The 16,892-nt window shown below is 38.2% G+C and overlaps 1 protein-coding gene across 2 annotated transcripts in view; it reads right to left on the bottom strand.

Annotated features, from left to right (window-relative positions):
* Tex11 (testis expressed 11) overlaps window positions 1-16,892 on the bottom strand; it is a 289,769-nt gene that overhangs the window by 157,699 nt on the left and 115,178 nt on the right. For both annotated transcript variants that reach the window (XM_076561730.1, XM_076561732.1), the window contains exons 14-15: window positions 12,854-12,939; window positions 3,728-3,865 (exon numbers count right to left, since the gene is read on the bottom strand). In XM_076561730.1, coding sequence (XP_076417845.1) covers window positions 3,728-3,865; window positions 12,854-12,939 — 224 coding nt within the window. The remainder of the gene's footprint in view (window positions 1-3,727; window positions 3,866-12,853; window positions 12,940-16,892) is intronic.

The following is a 16,892-nucleotide window of genomic DNA, read 5'->3' as shown; positions in this document are numbered from 1 at the left end:
ATATTACAGCTGGCTTTGGCGATTCAGCACAAGATGTTTTGTTGTTTCCTGTTTATCCCCATCTTTTAAGAATGGTTTCTTTATTTCAGTGTATTAAGGTTCCTTTGGATATGACTGTCTTTCTAACATATCAGTTGCCCTTTTCAGCTTTGGGTTATATGTTACATTCAATGAATAGTTACAAATAGTCCTTATCTTCATATTCTAATTCCATATGATATTCCATATTATTTGATACTTAATTTATAACTCTCTTTTGTTGCTTTATAATTATATTATACATGTAAATCTTGTCTCTGAAATAATATTTTAAAACCTATCTATACAAGGGAGTAAGGTATATCTTCTACTTATTCTATAGTACCATTTACAGGGTAAACAGTCAACAATTACTTGTTGACTTGAAACCTTAAGTTGGGTGTTTATTAAAGTATTAACTTCATCAGCTGAGCCAAAATTAATCTTCACCTCACATTTCATTAAGTACTTTCATTTACACCCATACAGATGTATCTGAAGGGAAGGCAATAAAATCATTACAAAATCCTTCAAAATCATTGAGCTAATAAAGTACAAAGAGAAGCCACAGTGCCATCTAGTGAATACCACTAGATTATGTGCAGTGACCACAAGCTCATTTTCAGTCCTGTAATGGAAGGGTATGATATTTAGAGCTTTATATAGTCGGTAGAAACACTATGTAACTAGAACATGAAAGATAAATATTCAGTAAGCAGTCTTATCTTTGTGGCTGCTTTAATTCTTACAGCCATTTTGTGATCATATAACATTGCCCTTTCCTTGCTCAGGTTTTCTTCTTAGTACTTATCACTATTTAATTAGCAGAGATCAACAAACTACAGTCTTTGGCAAACTCTGAAACACCTTCTGTTTTTGCAAAGTCCACAGACTAAGAATAGTTTTATTGGTATTAGATGGCGAAATGAATCAGAAGGCAAATATTTCATGCCACAAGAAAATCAAATGAAATTCAAACTTTAGTATTCCTAAACATAAAGGTTTCCTTCGAGCACACTGTGGGCACTTGTTTACGTATTATCTATGGCAGTGTTAGGTATAGGAGCAGAGCTGAGTGTTGCATCAGGGACCATGTGACTTGAAAACTCTTAAGTATTTGCTGTGTGGCTCTTTACACAAAAACTGCTGACATCTATAACATATAATACTGTAAAAAATTATCTTTCCAGATGAAATAAAAACTCCTCAGGGTCAGGATATTTTTACCCTATTTGTTCATTATTGTATTCTCAATACCAACACTACTTAACATGTATTTACTCAGTAAATACTTTTAAATGGATTAAGTAATAAAAAATATACATAGTTCTTTTGGGTTAGAAGGTTTGGCAATAAAAAGGGGGACAGAGGAACTCAATGGTGAAGAGAACTGAAGGATGAAGGATTTATTTTAATAAACAACACTTCAAAATTATTGTAATGAAAGGAGACAGAAATAGTAGAGAAATATTTATGAACTAGAATTGAGATGTGCAGAATACAGTCACCAGAAAAATTACTTCTTTCTCTGAAATAAGAGAGAAGATAGATGGGTAAAGAGGAGAAAATCTGATGAAGTTCAGGTCCGTGGCTACAAGCTCAGCAAACCACATATGGAGACCTTTTGCTAAGAGAAATGAGATTTTGTAGCAATTAAGGACAAAAAAGTTTTAGAATTATGACTGTGGGGAATATAAAAGAAAGACAACAGTATTATTGACTACTTAGCTAAATAAAACACAAAATTTTAGCAGATACAATAAATGTAGTTTCCTAAAATTTCTCAGCAATGTTCATACTGCTCAAATGAAGCAATCAAAATGGCAGACAGTGAAATTAGCAAAGTTAGACAATGGCAAGATGGGAATAGCAAAACACTGATGGACTGGCTTTTTCCTCCCTCTGCATAGGAAAGTATTCTTTACATGTGCAAAGTATCCAAACCGTGTCTGCTAGGAAGACAGGAAGGATGAAGTGAGAAATATGCTAAATAACAACAAGGTTACCTTGAACATTTCAAAATAACCTTTGGCTTCCTCACCCAGCTGGCTTTCAATGACACAGTTGTACGTGGAGTACGTGCTATTAAAGCATACTGGTTTCCTGCACGCCTATTTTCTCCTTACTGCTAACAACATTTGAACTCCAATTATAGGTTCAGTCCTCCACTAACTCAAGAACCAATCCTGTCATTAGTCAGAGATGTTAAGAAGTACTGCTTCAGGCTACGGATGTGCTTCAGCAGCAGGCCATTTTCCTAGTATATGTGAAGCCCTGAGCTCAAACTCCAGTATCATACAAAAATTTGTTTCTTGTAGAGCAAGACTGGACCTACTCAATTTGTATTGCCTTTCTTGTAATTTTTTAGATGGCTCTAAGCTGTGTCAATTTTACAGTTAATGCTAACATTTTTCTGTTCTTAATCTCCACAAAATCTTTATTTTAGCAAAAGGCATTGATGTGTGATTTTCTGAACTTGTAGCCATTGACATGAACTTCATCTGTTTTTCTCCTCTTCATCCATCATGTAAATATCATTTCAAAGATAGATTATGACAGTTAACTTTGGTTGTCAACTTGACTGGATCTAGAATTAACTAAGAGACATTGGTCTGGGCAGGTCTGTAACAGTATTTTCTGGAAGGATAAGTTAGGGAAGAGGATCCCCCACCCACAGAGTTTACAGCAGTGCCTCCTGGCCGTAGCCCAGCTAGAAGACTGTCCAAAGGTATAGCTTTTTGCTTCTTGATGATGAATGCTTCTACTCTGCTGCTATTACCATTGGTACTATCATTGCTGCAGCCATCCTTCAGTGACATCAGAAGCCAGCTTCTTCAGCCTGCCAATGGGGACTGAAGACAAGTGGCTCTTCAGAAATCTTCTAGGCCTTAAGAATCAGATTGGGACTGCTGAGGCACCCAAGCTCATATACTGAGCAGATACCAGAATCCCAGCCTCCAGAATGAAAACAGCCATTGTTGAATGTATTCATTCTATTAGTTCTGTTCTTCTAGAGAAACTTGATAATACCTAGACCTTCAAACATCTACCAAATCACTACCCTTATTCATATATTTCCTCAGAAATCTAACAGTAAAACTTAAAAGACAACAAAAACTTCATATTCCATTTAGTCCATACTGTCCTTCTAATTTTTTTGTTCTAAGAACCAATAACCCAGATTATGTGCACATTGTGTCAAGTTCAAAGGAAGAAATGCCCCACATGCTATTAGAAATACAAAGGGCTCTGTCATTCACAAAACCTTTTTCATTTTTTAGCTTCTATATTTTTTCCTAATGAAGAGTTATGCACAGAACTGTTCTTGAGTGGTTATAAATACAAGGTAATAACCTGAAAGTAAAAGATTAGCTTCTTCATGCAAGTATGTGCTCTCAATGACATTTAACAAAAATGTAGACCTTCCCATTCTAGTCTGTTTTAAAGGACTATGTAGCAGATGGCTAGTAGCACACACCCTTTCCGAGAGTAAGGAGAGGATTAATAGTTCCAAATAGTCTCTCCTTCAGGAAGTTCTGCTTCATGTTTGCAGTATACACATCAAGAAGCTGTCAATTTGACCTTACTCATGTACAAGGGCACTGTCAGCCATCATAAGGAGCTACAAAGTCAAAGCACTGCATCTACCTATGTGCCACTGCACAGACTATCTGCTGCCTCTGAAAACAGAATAGGTAAGTTAAAGCACCTTATCAAGTTGTTTCAAATGTAAGTAACAGGAAGCCATGTTCCTCTTCAGCTTGACCAAATCCAGATCCTCTTGATCACATTTATACAACTTCAGAGAATAACAGTACCAGTGTAAAGCATCCGTGTAATTTTGTACCTAAAGTTAAAAAAACAATAAAACCATGTATCTCCAAAATTCACTCTAAATTTTCCCCACTACCCTCTACAGCCAGACAAATTGTCACAGATTTCATTTTTTAGACAACCAAAACAATACCTACTTAGTTGAGTTCTAAGTTTCTTCTCTTACTGTTTTTACTTTTGTTCTCTTCCCTACACTTTCCTCCAAAGTTCAGAGGAGGTGTACTGCAGGGGCAGACAGATGCTGAGCATGCACAAGGCCATGGGTTCATTCCCCACACCAAAAAGATAGAAGTTATTTATTACACTCAAAACATGAAGAGTCGAAAAAGTGCTCCCCAACCTCTAGAAAATCGAAAAGCCATTTTAAAAGCTACCAAAAGAACAATGATAAAAATCTTTAAAGACAGCATCCATAAATCACCATGCTAATATATATACCTTCATTTTTCTATATAACATTTTAACTTTATCTTTTATATAAAGTGTGGTTATCATAGTTTATATACAATTTCATATTTTATCCTTCCCATTTAATCTTATTTTGTACATATTAATCTAGATTATTATTGTTTTCAACTACTAATTTTAAAGGAAATATTTAATCAAATTAATGCATTATTTTTGTAGCTTCATATTTTGCTGAATTTCCAGGGTTTTCACCATTAAAATTAATGTAACTGTATTCTTGCACAAAAATAATTTGTTACTGTCAATTTCTCAATTGTAAGAAACTATTAGGAACAATCTAATAGAAATAGCCTAATTAATTATTTCAATCTAATACAACAAATTATTTATAAGCATTATGTAATGTAAATGAGTCCTTTCTACCCTGTTAAGAGGCTTCCTGTCTCTCAACTAATGATTAGAATGTCGAAGGAATAAAATGCCATTTTTAAGTAGAAACACTGGGAGGTAAAACACTGCCTTTGACTATTTGAACATATGATTACAGTCTTTATTATTGAATGTGAAAGTTTAAAAGTTAGCAAAATTGGGAAATGAGGGGGAAAATAGAGTCAAAAAGGAGAAAGGAGATGAAATCTGACGTAATTTTCCACCTTCTCAGAACAGAAATAAAGAAGCTTACTAAAAGAGAAAAGAGTGATGTTGGTCTGCAGCAATGAATTAGAAGCCCTGTATATGTCTCTATATGCTTCTACTTCTTTGTCTTGAATCTAACTTCTTGTTTTCTAATTTTTCCTTTACCTTCAAATTCTTTCTATTCATCTTTAACTCACCTACAAAATCTACCACAACATATTTTGTAACAATGGCCTTGAACCCAGGGATCTCATGCTTGCCAGGTAATTTGGACTTTTTAGTCTGGCCTCTTCCATTCAACTAAATAGTTTCAAGATTTGTCCCTGTTACTGCATGTATCAATAATTCATTTCCTTTTATTGCTAAGTAGTATTTCATTACATGGACATACCACAGATTGCTTATATATTCAGTTATTGATGGACATTTGGGTCATTTTTCAAATATTGCAAGTCATGATGGCGAGTTTTTATGTCAACTTGATGCAGGCTAGAGCTATTTTGGAAGCAGGAATCTTAATTGAGAAAATGCCTCTATTAGATTGGCCTGTGGGCAAGCCTGTGATGCATTTTCTTAATTGATGATTGATGTGGGTGGGCCCATTCCACAGGCGGTAGTGCCAACCCTGAGTGGGTGGTCATGGATTACCACCCACTGAGCAAGCATGAGGAGTAAGCAGCAAGCAGCACTCTTTCATGGCCTCTGCATTGATTCTTACCTTCAAGTTCCTGCCATGACTTCCCTGGATGATGGGAAACATGCGGTAAGATGAAATAAACCCTTTCCTCCCCAAGTTGCTTTTCAGTACAGTGTTTTATAACAGCAAGAGAAACACTAAGACAGAAATTGGTACCAGGCCATGGTGTATTGCTGTGATAGATCTGACCATGTTGTTTTGGGAAGATTGTAGAAGGAGTTTGGAACTTCAGACTGGAAAAGCCATTGCATGTTCAGAGTTCAGTGGGCTGTTCTGTGGGAACCTGGAAGATAATGTTGACGAAAGGATGATGGAGGCCTGGCTTCTGAAGTTCCAGAGGAAACTTTGAGAGTCCCTTAAAGACTCTACTGGGACCATTTGATATTTTGAATTAAGAATCAGTGGATGCTGGTCAGCTAGAGCTGAAGAATTCAGTGTAATTAAAAAGAGACCAACAGCCAGGTGGTGGTGGAGCATGCCTTTAATCCCAGCACTTGGGAGGCAGAAGCAGGTGGATCTCCAAGTTTGAGGCCAGCATGATCTACAGAGTGAGTTCCAGGACAGCCATGACTACACAGAGAAACCTTGTCTCAATAAAAAAAAATCCTGTGTGTATGTGAGTATCTGGGCAAGTGTGTGTGTGTGTGTGTGTGTGTGTGTGTGTGTGTGTGTGTGTGTGTGTGTGTGTGTGTGTGTGTGAATGTTATTCTTTGGGAGCCATCTACCTTGTTTTTTTGAGACAGGAGTTCTCACTAGGACAGGAGTTCTCAGATTAGGCTATGATGGCTGGTCATGAGCCCCAAGAATTCACCTGTCTTATCTACCTAGCACTGAGATTGCCATCCTGCCTCTTTCTGTTTTTGGTATGGTTGCTGAAAATCAAATTCAGGTTCTCGTGCTTACATGGCAAGCAGTTTACCAACTGAGCTACAGCCCCAGCCCTCAAGAGATTTTAATAAGAGGAAAATATCTTATATGTTTGTTCATGCAATTAGCATTTCAGATGCTCTTCATTCTTTTGTACAGACCCATCTATCTATCTGGTATCAGTTTCCTTCTGCTTGAAGGACTTCCTCATAATGTGACTCTCTGCTTGAGTTATTGTAGCTTTTGAATATCTTTCTTTTTTTTACTTTTCAGGAACTGATTATTTTTTCACAGGCTGATCACATTTTCCCCTCCCTCCCTCCTCTTTTCCCATTCCCTCCTCCAGACCCATCATCCACTCCTCCTCCTTTCTCTTCAGAAAAGGGCAGCCTTCCCATGGATATCAGCCAGCCATGGCATATCAATTTGCAGTGACACTAGGCACATCCTCTCCTATTAAGGCTGGATGAGGCAACCCAGTAGGAGGAAAGGGTCCTAAAAGCAGGAAACAGAGTCAGAGACAGCCCTGCTCCCACTGTTAGGAGTCCCACAAGAAGACCAAGCTACACACCTGTCACATACATGCAGAGGGCCTAGGTCAGTCCCATGCAAGCTCCCTGGCTGTCTTTTCAGTCTCTGTGAGCTCCTAGGAGCCCAGGTGAATTGACTCTGTGGGTTTTCTTATGGTGTCCTTGGCCCCTCTGACTCCCATAATCCTTCCTCCCCCTCTTCCACAGGATTCCCCAAAGTCCACCTAATGTTTGGCTGTGGGTCTCTGCATCTGTTTCCATCACTTGCTGGGTGAAGCCTCACTGACAGCAATTGGGCTAGGCAACCATCTATGAGTATATCAGAATATCATTAGGAATCATTTCATTGACTTTTTTTCTTTTTTGCCAGTCATATTTGGTTCTATCCTAGGTCTCTGGGAAGTCCAGCCTCTGGGTCCTGGCCCTTCAGAGACTGTCAGGGGTGGGCTCCCTCTCATAGTATGGGTCTCAAGTTGGACCAGTCATTGGTTGGCCTCTCCCATAATTTCTGTGCTACCGTTATCCCAGTATATTGTGTAGGCAGGGCAAACTGTACCTCAAAGGTTATATGGTTGGGTTGGTGTCCCAATCTATCCATGGAAGTCTTGCCTGGTTATAGGAGATGGCCGGTCAACTTCCTGAACAGAATACTGTAGTGGATAGCTGTTCCAGCTTTGACCTGGAAGTACTACACCCAATGAGGCTTCCAGTAACTGTCACACCTACCTATGACCTGCCCTTGAGGTGGGGCTGAGACAGGACCCCTTAAGAACTAAGATCCGGATGTGCCAGCGCTCTTGGTTCCTGGTGATCTTGGATGCTGGATGGTAGACCGAGCAGAGTTCTCCAGAGAACCCAGCTGGGCTGTACCTCACCTCTCCCGGATCCTGTAACCAACCCCTTTAACTACATGGAGTTAATAAATCCCCCATTAGAACACCAATAGCACAGTCACTAAGATCAACAATTAATAAATGGGACCTCATGAAACTGAAAAGTTTCTGTAAGGCAAAGGACACCATCAAAAGGACATAAATGGCAGCCTACAGAATAGAAAATATCTTCACCAACTCCACATCTGACAGAGGGCTGATTTCCAAAATATATAAAGAACTCAAGAAACTAGAAATCAACAAACCAAGTAATCCAATTAAAAATGGGGCACAGATCTAAACAGAGAATTCTTAACAGATGAATCTCACATGGCCAAGAAGCACTTAAAGAAATGGTCAACATCCTTAGCCAACCAGGAAGTGCAAATCAAAACGACTCTGAGATACCATCTTACACCTGCCAGAATAGCTGAGATAAAAAAAACACAAGTGACAGTTCATGCTGGAGAGGATGTGGAGCAAGGAGAATACACCTCCATTGCTGGTGGGAGTGCAAACTTGTACAGCCACTTTGGATATCAGTATGGCAGAAAATTGGGAATCAACCTACCTCAAGACCCAGATATACCACTCCTGGGCATATACCCAAAGGACGCTCTACCATACCACAAGGACACTTGCTCAACTAAGTTCATAGCAGCTTTATTTGTAATAGTCAGAACCTGGAAACAACCTAGATGCCCCTCAACCAAAGAATGGATAAAGAAAATGTGGTACATTTACACAATGGAGTATTACTCAGCTGTTAAAAACAATGATATGAAATTTGCTGGCAAATGGATGGAACTAGAAAAGATCATCCTAAGTGAGGTAACCCAGACACAGAAAGACAAAACATGGTATGTACTCACTTATAAGTGGATATTAGCTATAAAGTAAAGGATAACCATGCTACAATCCACAGACCCAAAGAAGCTAAGTAACAAGGAAGGCTCAAGGGGAGACACATGAATCTTACTATGAAAGGGAAGTAGAATAGACATCACAGGTGGAAAGGGGTAGGGGATGTCTGGATGGGAGTTGTACATGGGAACAGGAAGGATCAGGTAGGGGGAGGATAGAGGGAGAGAGTACTGGGAAAGACAGCTAGAATTAGGGGCATCTCTGGGATGAGCTAGAAATCCAGCACAATGGGAACTCCTAGGAATCTATGAGGGTGAGTGACCCCTAGCTAAGACTCCTAGCAATGGGAGATATGAAGCTTTTAATGGGAGATATGAAGATCTTTAAGTCTTCATTTGGGTTTCATTTTTAAAGTTGCTTTTAATTATGATAAAAATTAGTAACATGAAATTTGTCATCATAACTTTTGAAAAGAGAGAAACAAGATTTTGTTATGTATCCTTGAGTAAAATTTTTACTTTTCCTACCCTCCAAAACCCTATCTTAACTATTTTAAACTATGAAGGTCACTAGTGTCATGTATATTCACCATATTATATAATCAATCTCCAAAACTTACTTATCTTTTAAAATGTGAAATTTTAAGGACTGAAGGTATAATGCAGTCAGCATAAAAACAAAACTCTATACTAATTCTACATATACCGATGCTGTGGGATGGTCTGTATGTTAATTGCTCTGATTGGTCAATAAATAAAACACTGATTGGCCAGTGGCTAGGCAGGAAGTATAGGCGGGACTAACAGAGAGGAGAAAAGAAAGAACAGGAAGGCGGAAGGAGTCACTGCCAGCCGCCGCCATGACAAGCAGCATGTGAAGATGCCGGTAAGCCACGAGCCATCTGGCAAGGTATAGATTTATGGAAATGGATTAATTTAAGCTATAAGAACAATTAGCAAGAAGCCTGCCATGGCCATACAGTTTGTAACCAATATAAGTCTCTGTGTTTACTTGGTTGGGTCTGAGTGGCTGTGGGACTGGCGGGTGACAAAGATTGGTCCTGACTGTAGGCAAGGCAAGAAAACTCTAGCTACATACCAACCTCATCCCAAACCCTTAACAACCACCACTGTAGGTCACATCTCTATGAATGGGACTACTACTCTGTGTACCTCATTTAAGTGGAACTTAATACTATTTACTTGACTAGCTTACTTCACTCAGCATAATATTCTCAAGATTCTTCCACACTGTAGTATGTATCACAATTCTTTATCTTTTGCCAATTAAACTAAAGAAACAATTCTTAAAAGTAGGTGTATTTTTTTAAAATACTGTATGTATTCATTGTCCATTGTACTGTGTTACATAGAAACATTTTCATACAAATATATTCTGTACATTGAGAATTCAGAATTCTTTTCTAGGGTCATTAATATTTTAGTGTATATGAGTATTTAATTTGATTGTCTATTTGTCTCTTGATGGAACCTGAGTTGTGGTCATCTTTCCTTAGTGTGCATAGTACTTCTAAGGACATGTATACATAAACATCTCAAGATCATGCTTTTAATTCTTTTAGATACATAACCAGAAGAGATTTCATTGGATCATATGTCACTGAATTTTAATTTTTGGAAGTTCCACACAGTTTTCAGTGGTGGCTACACAATTTTATATTCACGCCAACTGCTTTCATTTTTCTTTTAAATTGTGCCAGGCATAGAATTCTAAGTTGGCAGATTTTTCTTCTACTATTTAAAAAAGAGAAACAAACAAAAAATGTTGCTCTGCTAGTCTAGTAAGCACTTGCTTGAAATGGTGTTATCTTTAATTTGTTCCTCTATATGTAGGGCATAATTTCTCTCTGATTGCTTTAAGATTATTTCTTTAATGATGATTTTGAGCAATTAGATTATTATTATCTCAACAAAGTTTTCTTCATGTTTCTCGTATTAAGATTTACTGTAGATTTAGAGTTTTATTAAGTTTTGAGTGTTTTTAGCCATTATTTCTTCAAATTCCAATTACCCATATATTAGATTACCTAAAGTTAATGATACTCTTAATTTTTAAGGTTTCTTTCTGTGTTTAACTTTGGACTGATTCTTTGCCATGACTTCAATTTCACCAATATTTTATTCTATAATGTTTATTTATTTCATTTCTATAAGTTGTATTTGAACATTTTCCTTTTTTACATGTTTAAATAACTTCTTATATGTATAGAATATAATTATAAGAACTATTTCAGCTAGGTATAGTGGCTCACACCTGTAATGCCAAACTTGGGGAGCTGAGGAAGGAAGATTGCCAATAATTTTGAGCCAGTTTAGGCTACACAATGAGTTCCAGGCCAGACTAGCTACAAAATGAGACTCAATCTCAAAACAAAGAGAAAGAGGGGGGAGGCGAGGGGAGGTAGAGAAGGAGGGGAAGAGGCAGGGAAGGAGGGGGATGGAGAGGGAGGTAGAGAGGCTAATGCTAACTTGATATCAGATTTTGGTTGGTTTCAACTGGTTGTTTATGCTCCTCATTATAGGTTCTATTGTCCTAGTTCTTTGTAGGCTCAGTAATTTTTTACTGAATTTAAAATATTGTGACCTTCACCCTTTTGGGTGACGAACAGTGTTATATTCAATACATACTTTTAAACATGGCTCTGAAGCAGTGAAGCTCCTTGGTATCAATTTGATCCTTTCATATATACTTACATGGTTTTTTTCTGGTTCTGGCCTTATTATGGGACTAATTATTCTCTACTACTGTAGCAATGACTTTCTAAGATCTTTATCTAATTCTCCATGAACCAGAGGTTTTCCAGTCTGAGTGACAAGATAGGCTTATCCCCAGACCCATGTGAGTACTGTTCTCGATAATATTTGTAGACGGCTACTCTGACTGGAGACAGTTGCATTCCATGCATATGTTGTGACTAGAACTATCCAAAACACTAGAGCAGGAAGTTCTGATAACTAGGGGTCTCTCTCCATTATGCACTCATCTTCTGATACCCTGGTCTATGAACTCTAGCTCTTGGCCTCTACAGACTTTCTACTCCATCTCTTCAAATCAGAATGCCTGTCAAACCATAATTCAGTTCCCTTCTTCTGCTGTTGTCTGGAAACTCATGGCAGTAAGCCAAATAGTTGAACTGCTTCCTTTCTTATCTTCCACTGATCATTTGTCACTGTCTGATAGTCAATGCCATTAAACTGACCTTTTTCAAGTATTTCAGGTATTTTCTTTGGTTTTTCAGGGGGCAGAATTTGTTGTTTTGTTTTGCTTTTTTGAGACAGGGTCTCACTATGTGGTCCAGTCTGGCCTAGAACTCTCAATGTTAGCCCAAACTGACTTCAAATCTCCCAGATATCCACCCTGCCAACACCTCCTGAAAGCTGAGATAATGAGTATGAGTCCCCATGCCAGAGGCTTTGTTTTATATTTTGGGGAGGAGTGTTGTTTAAGCAGGGACACAAATTGGTCCTTGTTACTACATTTTAGTTGAAAACAGAGTACTAAACAATCTGCATTAAAACAAAGTATATCCCATTTATATACACACAGGCATACACACGTACACAAATATTCAAAATTTTCTTAAATGATGTAATGAAGAGCGATTGATTGTACTTTGCTTTTTAAAACCAATTATCTGTAGTTTAAAATATTTCCACAGAAAACTAGGATTGTTGTATAATTTTTAAAGCTACTTTTAAATGCACCAATACTTTTTAAGGGAATAATCACTACCATCCTGACTCTCTTGCCTTTCACACCAAATTACTTTCCTATCAATGATGTTATTTTCCTTTATGAAAGTTCACAATGGGGAGGAATCACATCTTACTATTTTTGAATAAATATTTGTACAATACCCACTGATATTTGAATATTTGATACATAGATGGTGTCTAAAAATAGAGACTAGTAAGGTATTATTACTTTATTTTTGTTTGCCTGTTTATTTGCTTATGTAGTACTGAGCACAGGATCTAGGGTCTCACAGATGCTACATAAGTGCTGTACCACTGAGCTACTGTTCTCTGATTTTTATACTGAACAGTGTGTTTTATTTGGTGCAGAGTAGAAAGAATACAATGAATGCAAATAGATTATTCCCAAACCTTAAAACTTCTGGTAGCTTTTCCCCACAGAATGTTGTGTAACCAATTTACTAAATCTCTTGTCAGTTGACTTCTTGTTTGGTGACCTAAAAATAAAATAAATAAATAAGTAAATAAATAAATAAAGCAAGCCACACTCTGAGAAGAACCTACATCCATTGCATTAAACAGAGTGCTCAGTATTTTCATACTACACTTACTCTTGTAACCGTACTTAATCCTTCAGTAATGTCTATGAAAACAATCACACAGATTTCCACCTTCAATTTTAGGTATAATACGATTAGAGTTTGCTTGAATCACTGTAATTCTCCCAACAGTCTGTGATAGAGTTCTAGCTCAGTCTCTTTTTAACTTACTTTTCATGTTCCAAATTAGATCATTATCTGGTGCCCTAGTAAGGTTATTGTGAATGAGCAGACAGCAATGTCAGAAATCATTAATAAGAACTGCTCATACTATTATGTACTGAAAAAGATCAGATCAAGTTGACAAGAAAGGCCAATTATACCTTAAAGCTTTTTAAAAGTACTTTAAGACAACGTTTACAGATAAACTTTATTCATTTAGATGGTAACTTGTACCTGATTATTTCTGGTCTAGACATTTACAGGATTCAAATATATTAGCACATTAAGATAAAGTTTAAACTGCAATAGAATTCTATACCCCTTTCTCATCTGCCCTTTTGGAACAAACCATCAATTTCCGAAAATGTCTTCATTAGAACACTAATACTCTCTGACTCACCAGTGGAGTCAGCAAATGTAGCTTGTTTCATGGCTTAAAAACACTTATGTAACAGTAACCAGCTACTTAATATGTCTCCTAAGAAGATTATAATACTTTGATTATATATGTAAACTCTAACTGAAATTTTCTGAAAATGAATTTTTCTGTAAAATCAATTTTTTTTAGTTAGTTAACGATTTCCTTTCTTTAGACATGAATTCTAGGGCTAGGGAAATAGCTCAGTCGGTCAAGTGCTTGCTATGTAAGAAAGAGGAGCAGTTTAATTCCCAGCACTCATGTAAAAAGTCAGGCATTGCGGCACATGATTGTTATTCCTGTGCTGGAGAGGGGGAGGAGAAAAGGAGATCCCTGGGGCTCACTGGGAGGCCAATCTAGTTTACTCAGTTCACTCCTAGCTAATGAGACAAGATAGACAGTTCCTAAGGCAAGATACCTTAGGTTGCACTCTGGGCACACATGCGTGCGCGCGCACACACACACTCACCACATACATGTACATACACACATAAAAACAGAAAATATAAATAAATGTCTAACTTTCTAGTTCTCTTATATAAAATTTAACCTTTCCTTGGCCATTGAAGGTCAACATCACCAAACAACTATTGCATTTTATTGTACTATCACTTTATTGCAGTAAGCAAAATACTTATAGTCTCAGCTAGTTGGGGGACTGAGGAAGCAGATTCACATGCGCACAGGATAAGAAACACAGCAAGGTGCTGTTCCTGAGACTAAAGAAGTAGCTCAGTTGGTAAAGTGCTCAGTTGGCTGTGCCACACAAGCTTGAGGACCTGAGTTTGGAGCTCTACACCCACATATAAAGCCAGGTGTGGTAGCATGCACTTGTAATCCCAGTACTGGGGAGGAAGAGATAAGAGGATCCTTAGAGTTTTGGAATCTAATTGAATTAGTGGATTCAGGTCCTAGTGAACCAGTCTAACTGAATTAGCAAACCCCAGGTCACAATGAGACCTTATCTCAAAAGATAAGGTGAGTGGTTCTAGAGGAATGACACCTGAGGTCATGCACTAGCCTCCATCACACACACACACACACACACACACACACACACACACACACACACACACACACACACACACACAGAGAGAGAGAGAGAGAGAGAGAGAGAGAGAGAGAGATTTTCTCATATTTATCTACCTACATATTATTTTCTAATTTTTTAATTTCTGTATCTACATATTATTTCCAGAGAATGACCTCTAAACAAGAAAAAATATGCTTTTTCCTCCCATATAGTCAGGTTAGCTTGTGAATCTCTTCTATTTGAATTAAGGTATCATTAAAATGCCAAGGGCCAGCCAGCTAGAAAAGGGGGGTGCGTTTCAGGGTCAGGTAGAAACCTGGTGCAAGGAAAACTCCCAGGAATCTACAGAGATGACCCAGCTAAGACTCCTAGCAATAGGGAATATGTAGCCTGAACTGGCCATCTCCTGTGACCAGACAAGACTACCAGTGGAGGGACTGGGACACCAACACAGCCACATAACCTTCAACCTACAGTCTGTCCTGCCTATAGGATATGTTTGGGTAAGGGTGGTATAGAGATTGTGGGGATGGCCAACCAATGACTAGTCCAGTCTGAGACCCATGCTGTGAGAGGGAGTCCAACCCTGACACTGCCTGGAGCACCAGGACCCAAAGGCTGGATGGCCCAGAGACCTAGGATAGAACAAAACACGACTGGAGAAAAAAAAAAACAATGTAATATAATGATGCCTAATGATATTCTGCTATACACATAGATTGGTGCCTAGCCAATAGTCATCAGAGAGGCATCATCCAGCAACTGGTAAAAACAGATGTAGAGACCCACAGCCAAATATTAGGCTGAGCTCAGGGAATCCTGCTGAAGAGAGGGAGGAAGGATTGTAGGAGCCAGAGGGGTCAAGGGGATCACAAGAAAATCCACAGAATCAACTAACCTGGGCTCATAGGAGCTCACAGAGACTGAACAACCAGGGAGGCTGCATGGGACTGACCTAGGCACTCTGCATATATATAACAGTTGTGTAGCTCAGTCTTCTTGTGGGACTCCTAACAGTGGGAGCAGGAGCTGTATCTGACTCTTACTGGCTTTTGGGATCCTACTCCTCATACTGGGTTACCTTGCCTAGCCTTAATACACGGGGAGGTGCTTAGTCTTACTTACGACAGTTTGATATGCCATGTTTTGTTGATAGTCATAGAAAGCCTGCCCTTTTCTGAAGAGAATAGAGAAGGAGTGGATGGGGGGGCAGAGGTGAGGTAGGGGGAAGGACTGGGAGGAGAAGAGGGAGAGAACATTGTAGTCTCAGGATGTAAAATAAAAAATTAAAAGAAATGCCAAGGGCCAGAAAACCAAATAACCAAGATTATCAAAAGGGATTCAAAAGTAATTGAATTCTTAATGAAGATCTGGAGAAAGGGTATCATTAGAAAAATAAATTTCATAGGAAATAGAATTCAAAAAGCTCTTAACATCAGATGAACCTTTCAGAAACTATTAATGTATTTGTTTTTATGAAAACATGATGCACACTTAATGCAAATTTAACCAATGCAGTAAAATATGATAGACGCAACCAATCCCCTCCAATGCTACCATTCGGAAAAAACCTCACTCTTACCACTTAGTGACTATCATTGTAGTTATAGCTCTCTATACTGACAGAGTTGGAAAGATGAGGTCAGGCGGAGATTTCTCAAGCCAGTGACTATATCATCTGCACACTTATATCAAGGTAGAGAAGCTGTGCAGAGAATAGAAGATCAGGGCAATGCTGAGCAGAGCTGGTTCTACATCTCTGCTTTAACCACAGAAAACTGAATCTGTTTTATTTGGGTGGAGTTTATGTAAGACTGCATCACAAAATAATGCTGCCGCTAAAAAGCTTGAGCAAGACTTTTGTTCACAATACTCACTTTAGAGCTGAAAAGCCAGAGTCCAGAGATATTGACTTGCCCAAACACACATAGCTAATTTGAGTTCAAATAAGAAACACAAACTTGGGTTTATAAACCTCACAACTTTCTACTACAGATGAACTTTAAGCTCAGAGGTTTGTCTGTATTTTGAAGATGTTTTGTCATTTTTGCCTAGTTGTTCATTATAGCACACCAGATTTGTGACCTCTAGATAGTTACACTGTTGTTGAAAACCATTAAGGAGAGAGAAAAAAAGGGAAACGGGAAAAATCTGTTGACCTGAGTGAGGATTTTGCCATTGCTCTGACATTTATCTTAATAATAAGCAGATTAACAACTTTGAGAAAACACAGAATCT

Source organism: Peromyscus maniculatus, chromosome X (genome assembly GCF_049852395.1).
Source record: "Peromyscus maniculatus bairdii isolate BWxNUB_F1_BW_parent chromosome X, HU_Pman_BW_mat_3.1, whole genome shotgun sequence".
Lineage (NCBI taxonomy): Eukaryota > Metazoa > Chordata > Mammalia > Rodentia > Cricetidae > Peromyscus > Peromyscus maniculatus.
This window is presented reverse-complemented; position numbering and strand designations above follow the sequence as displayed.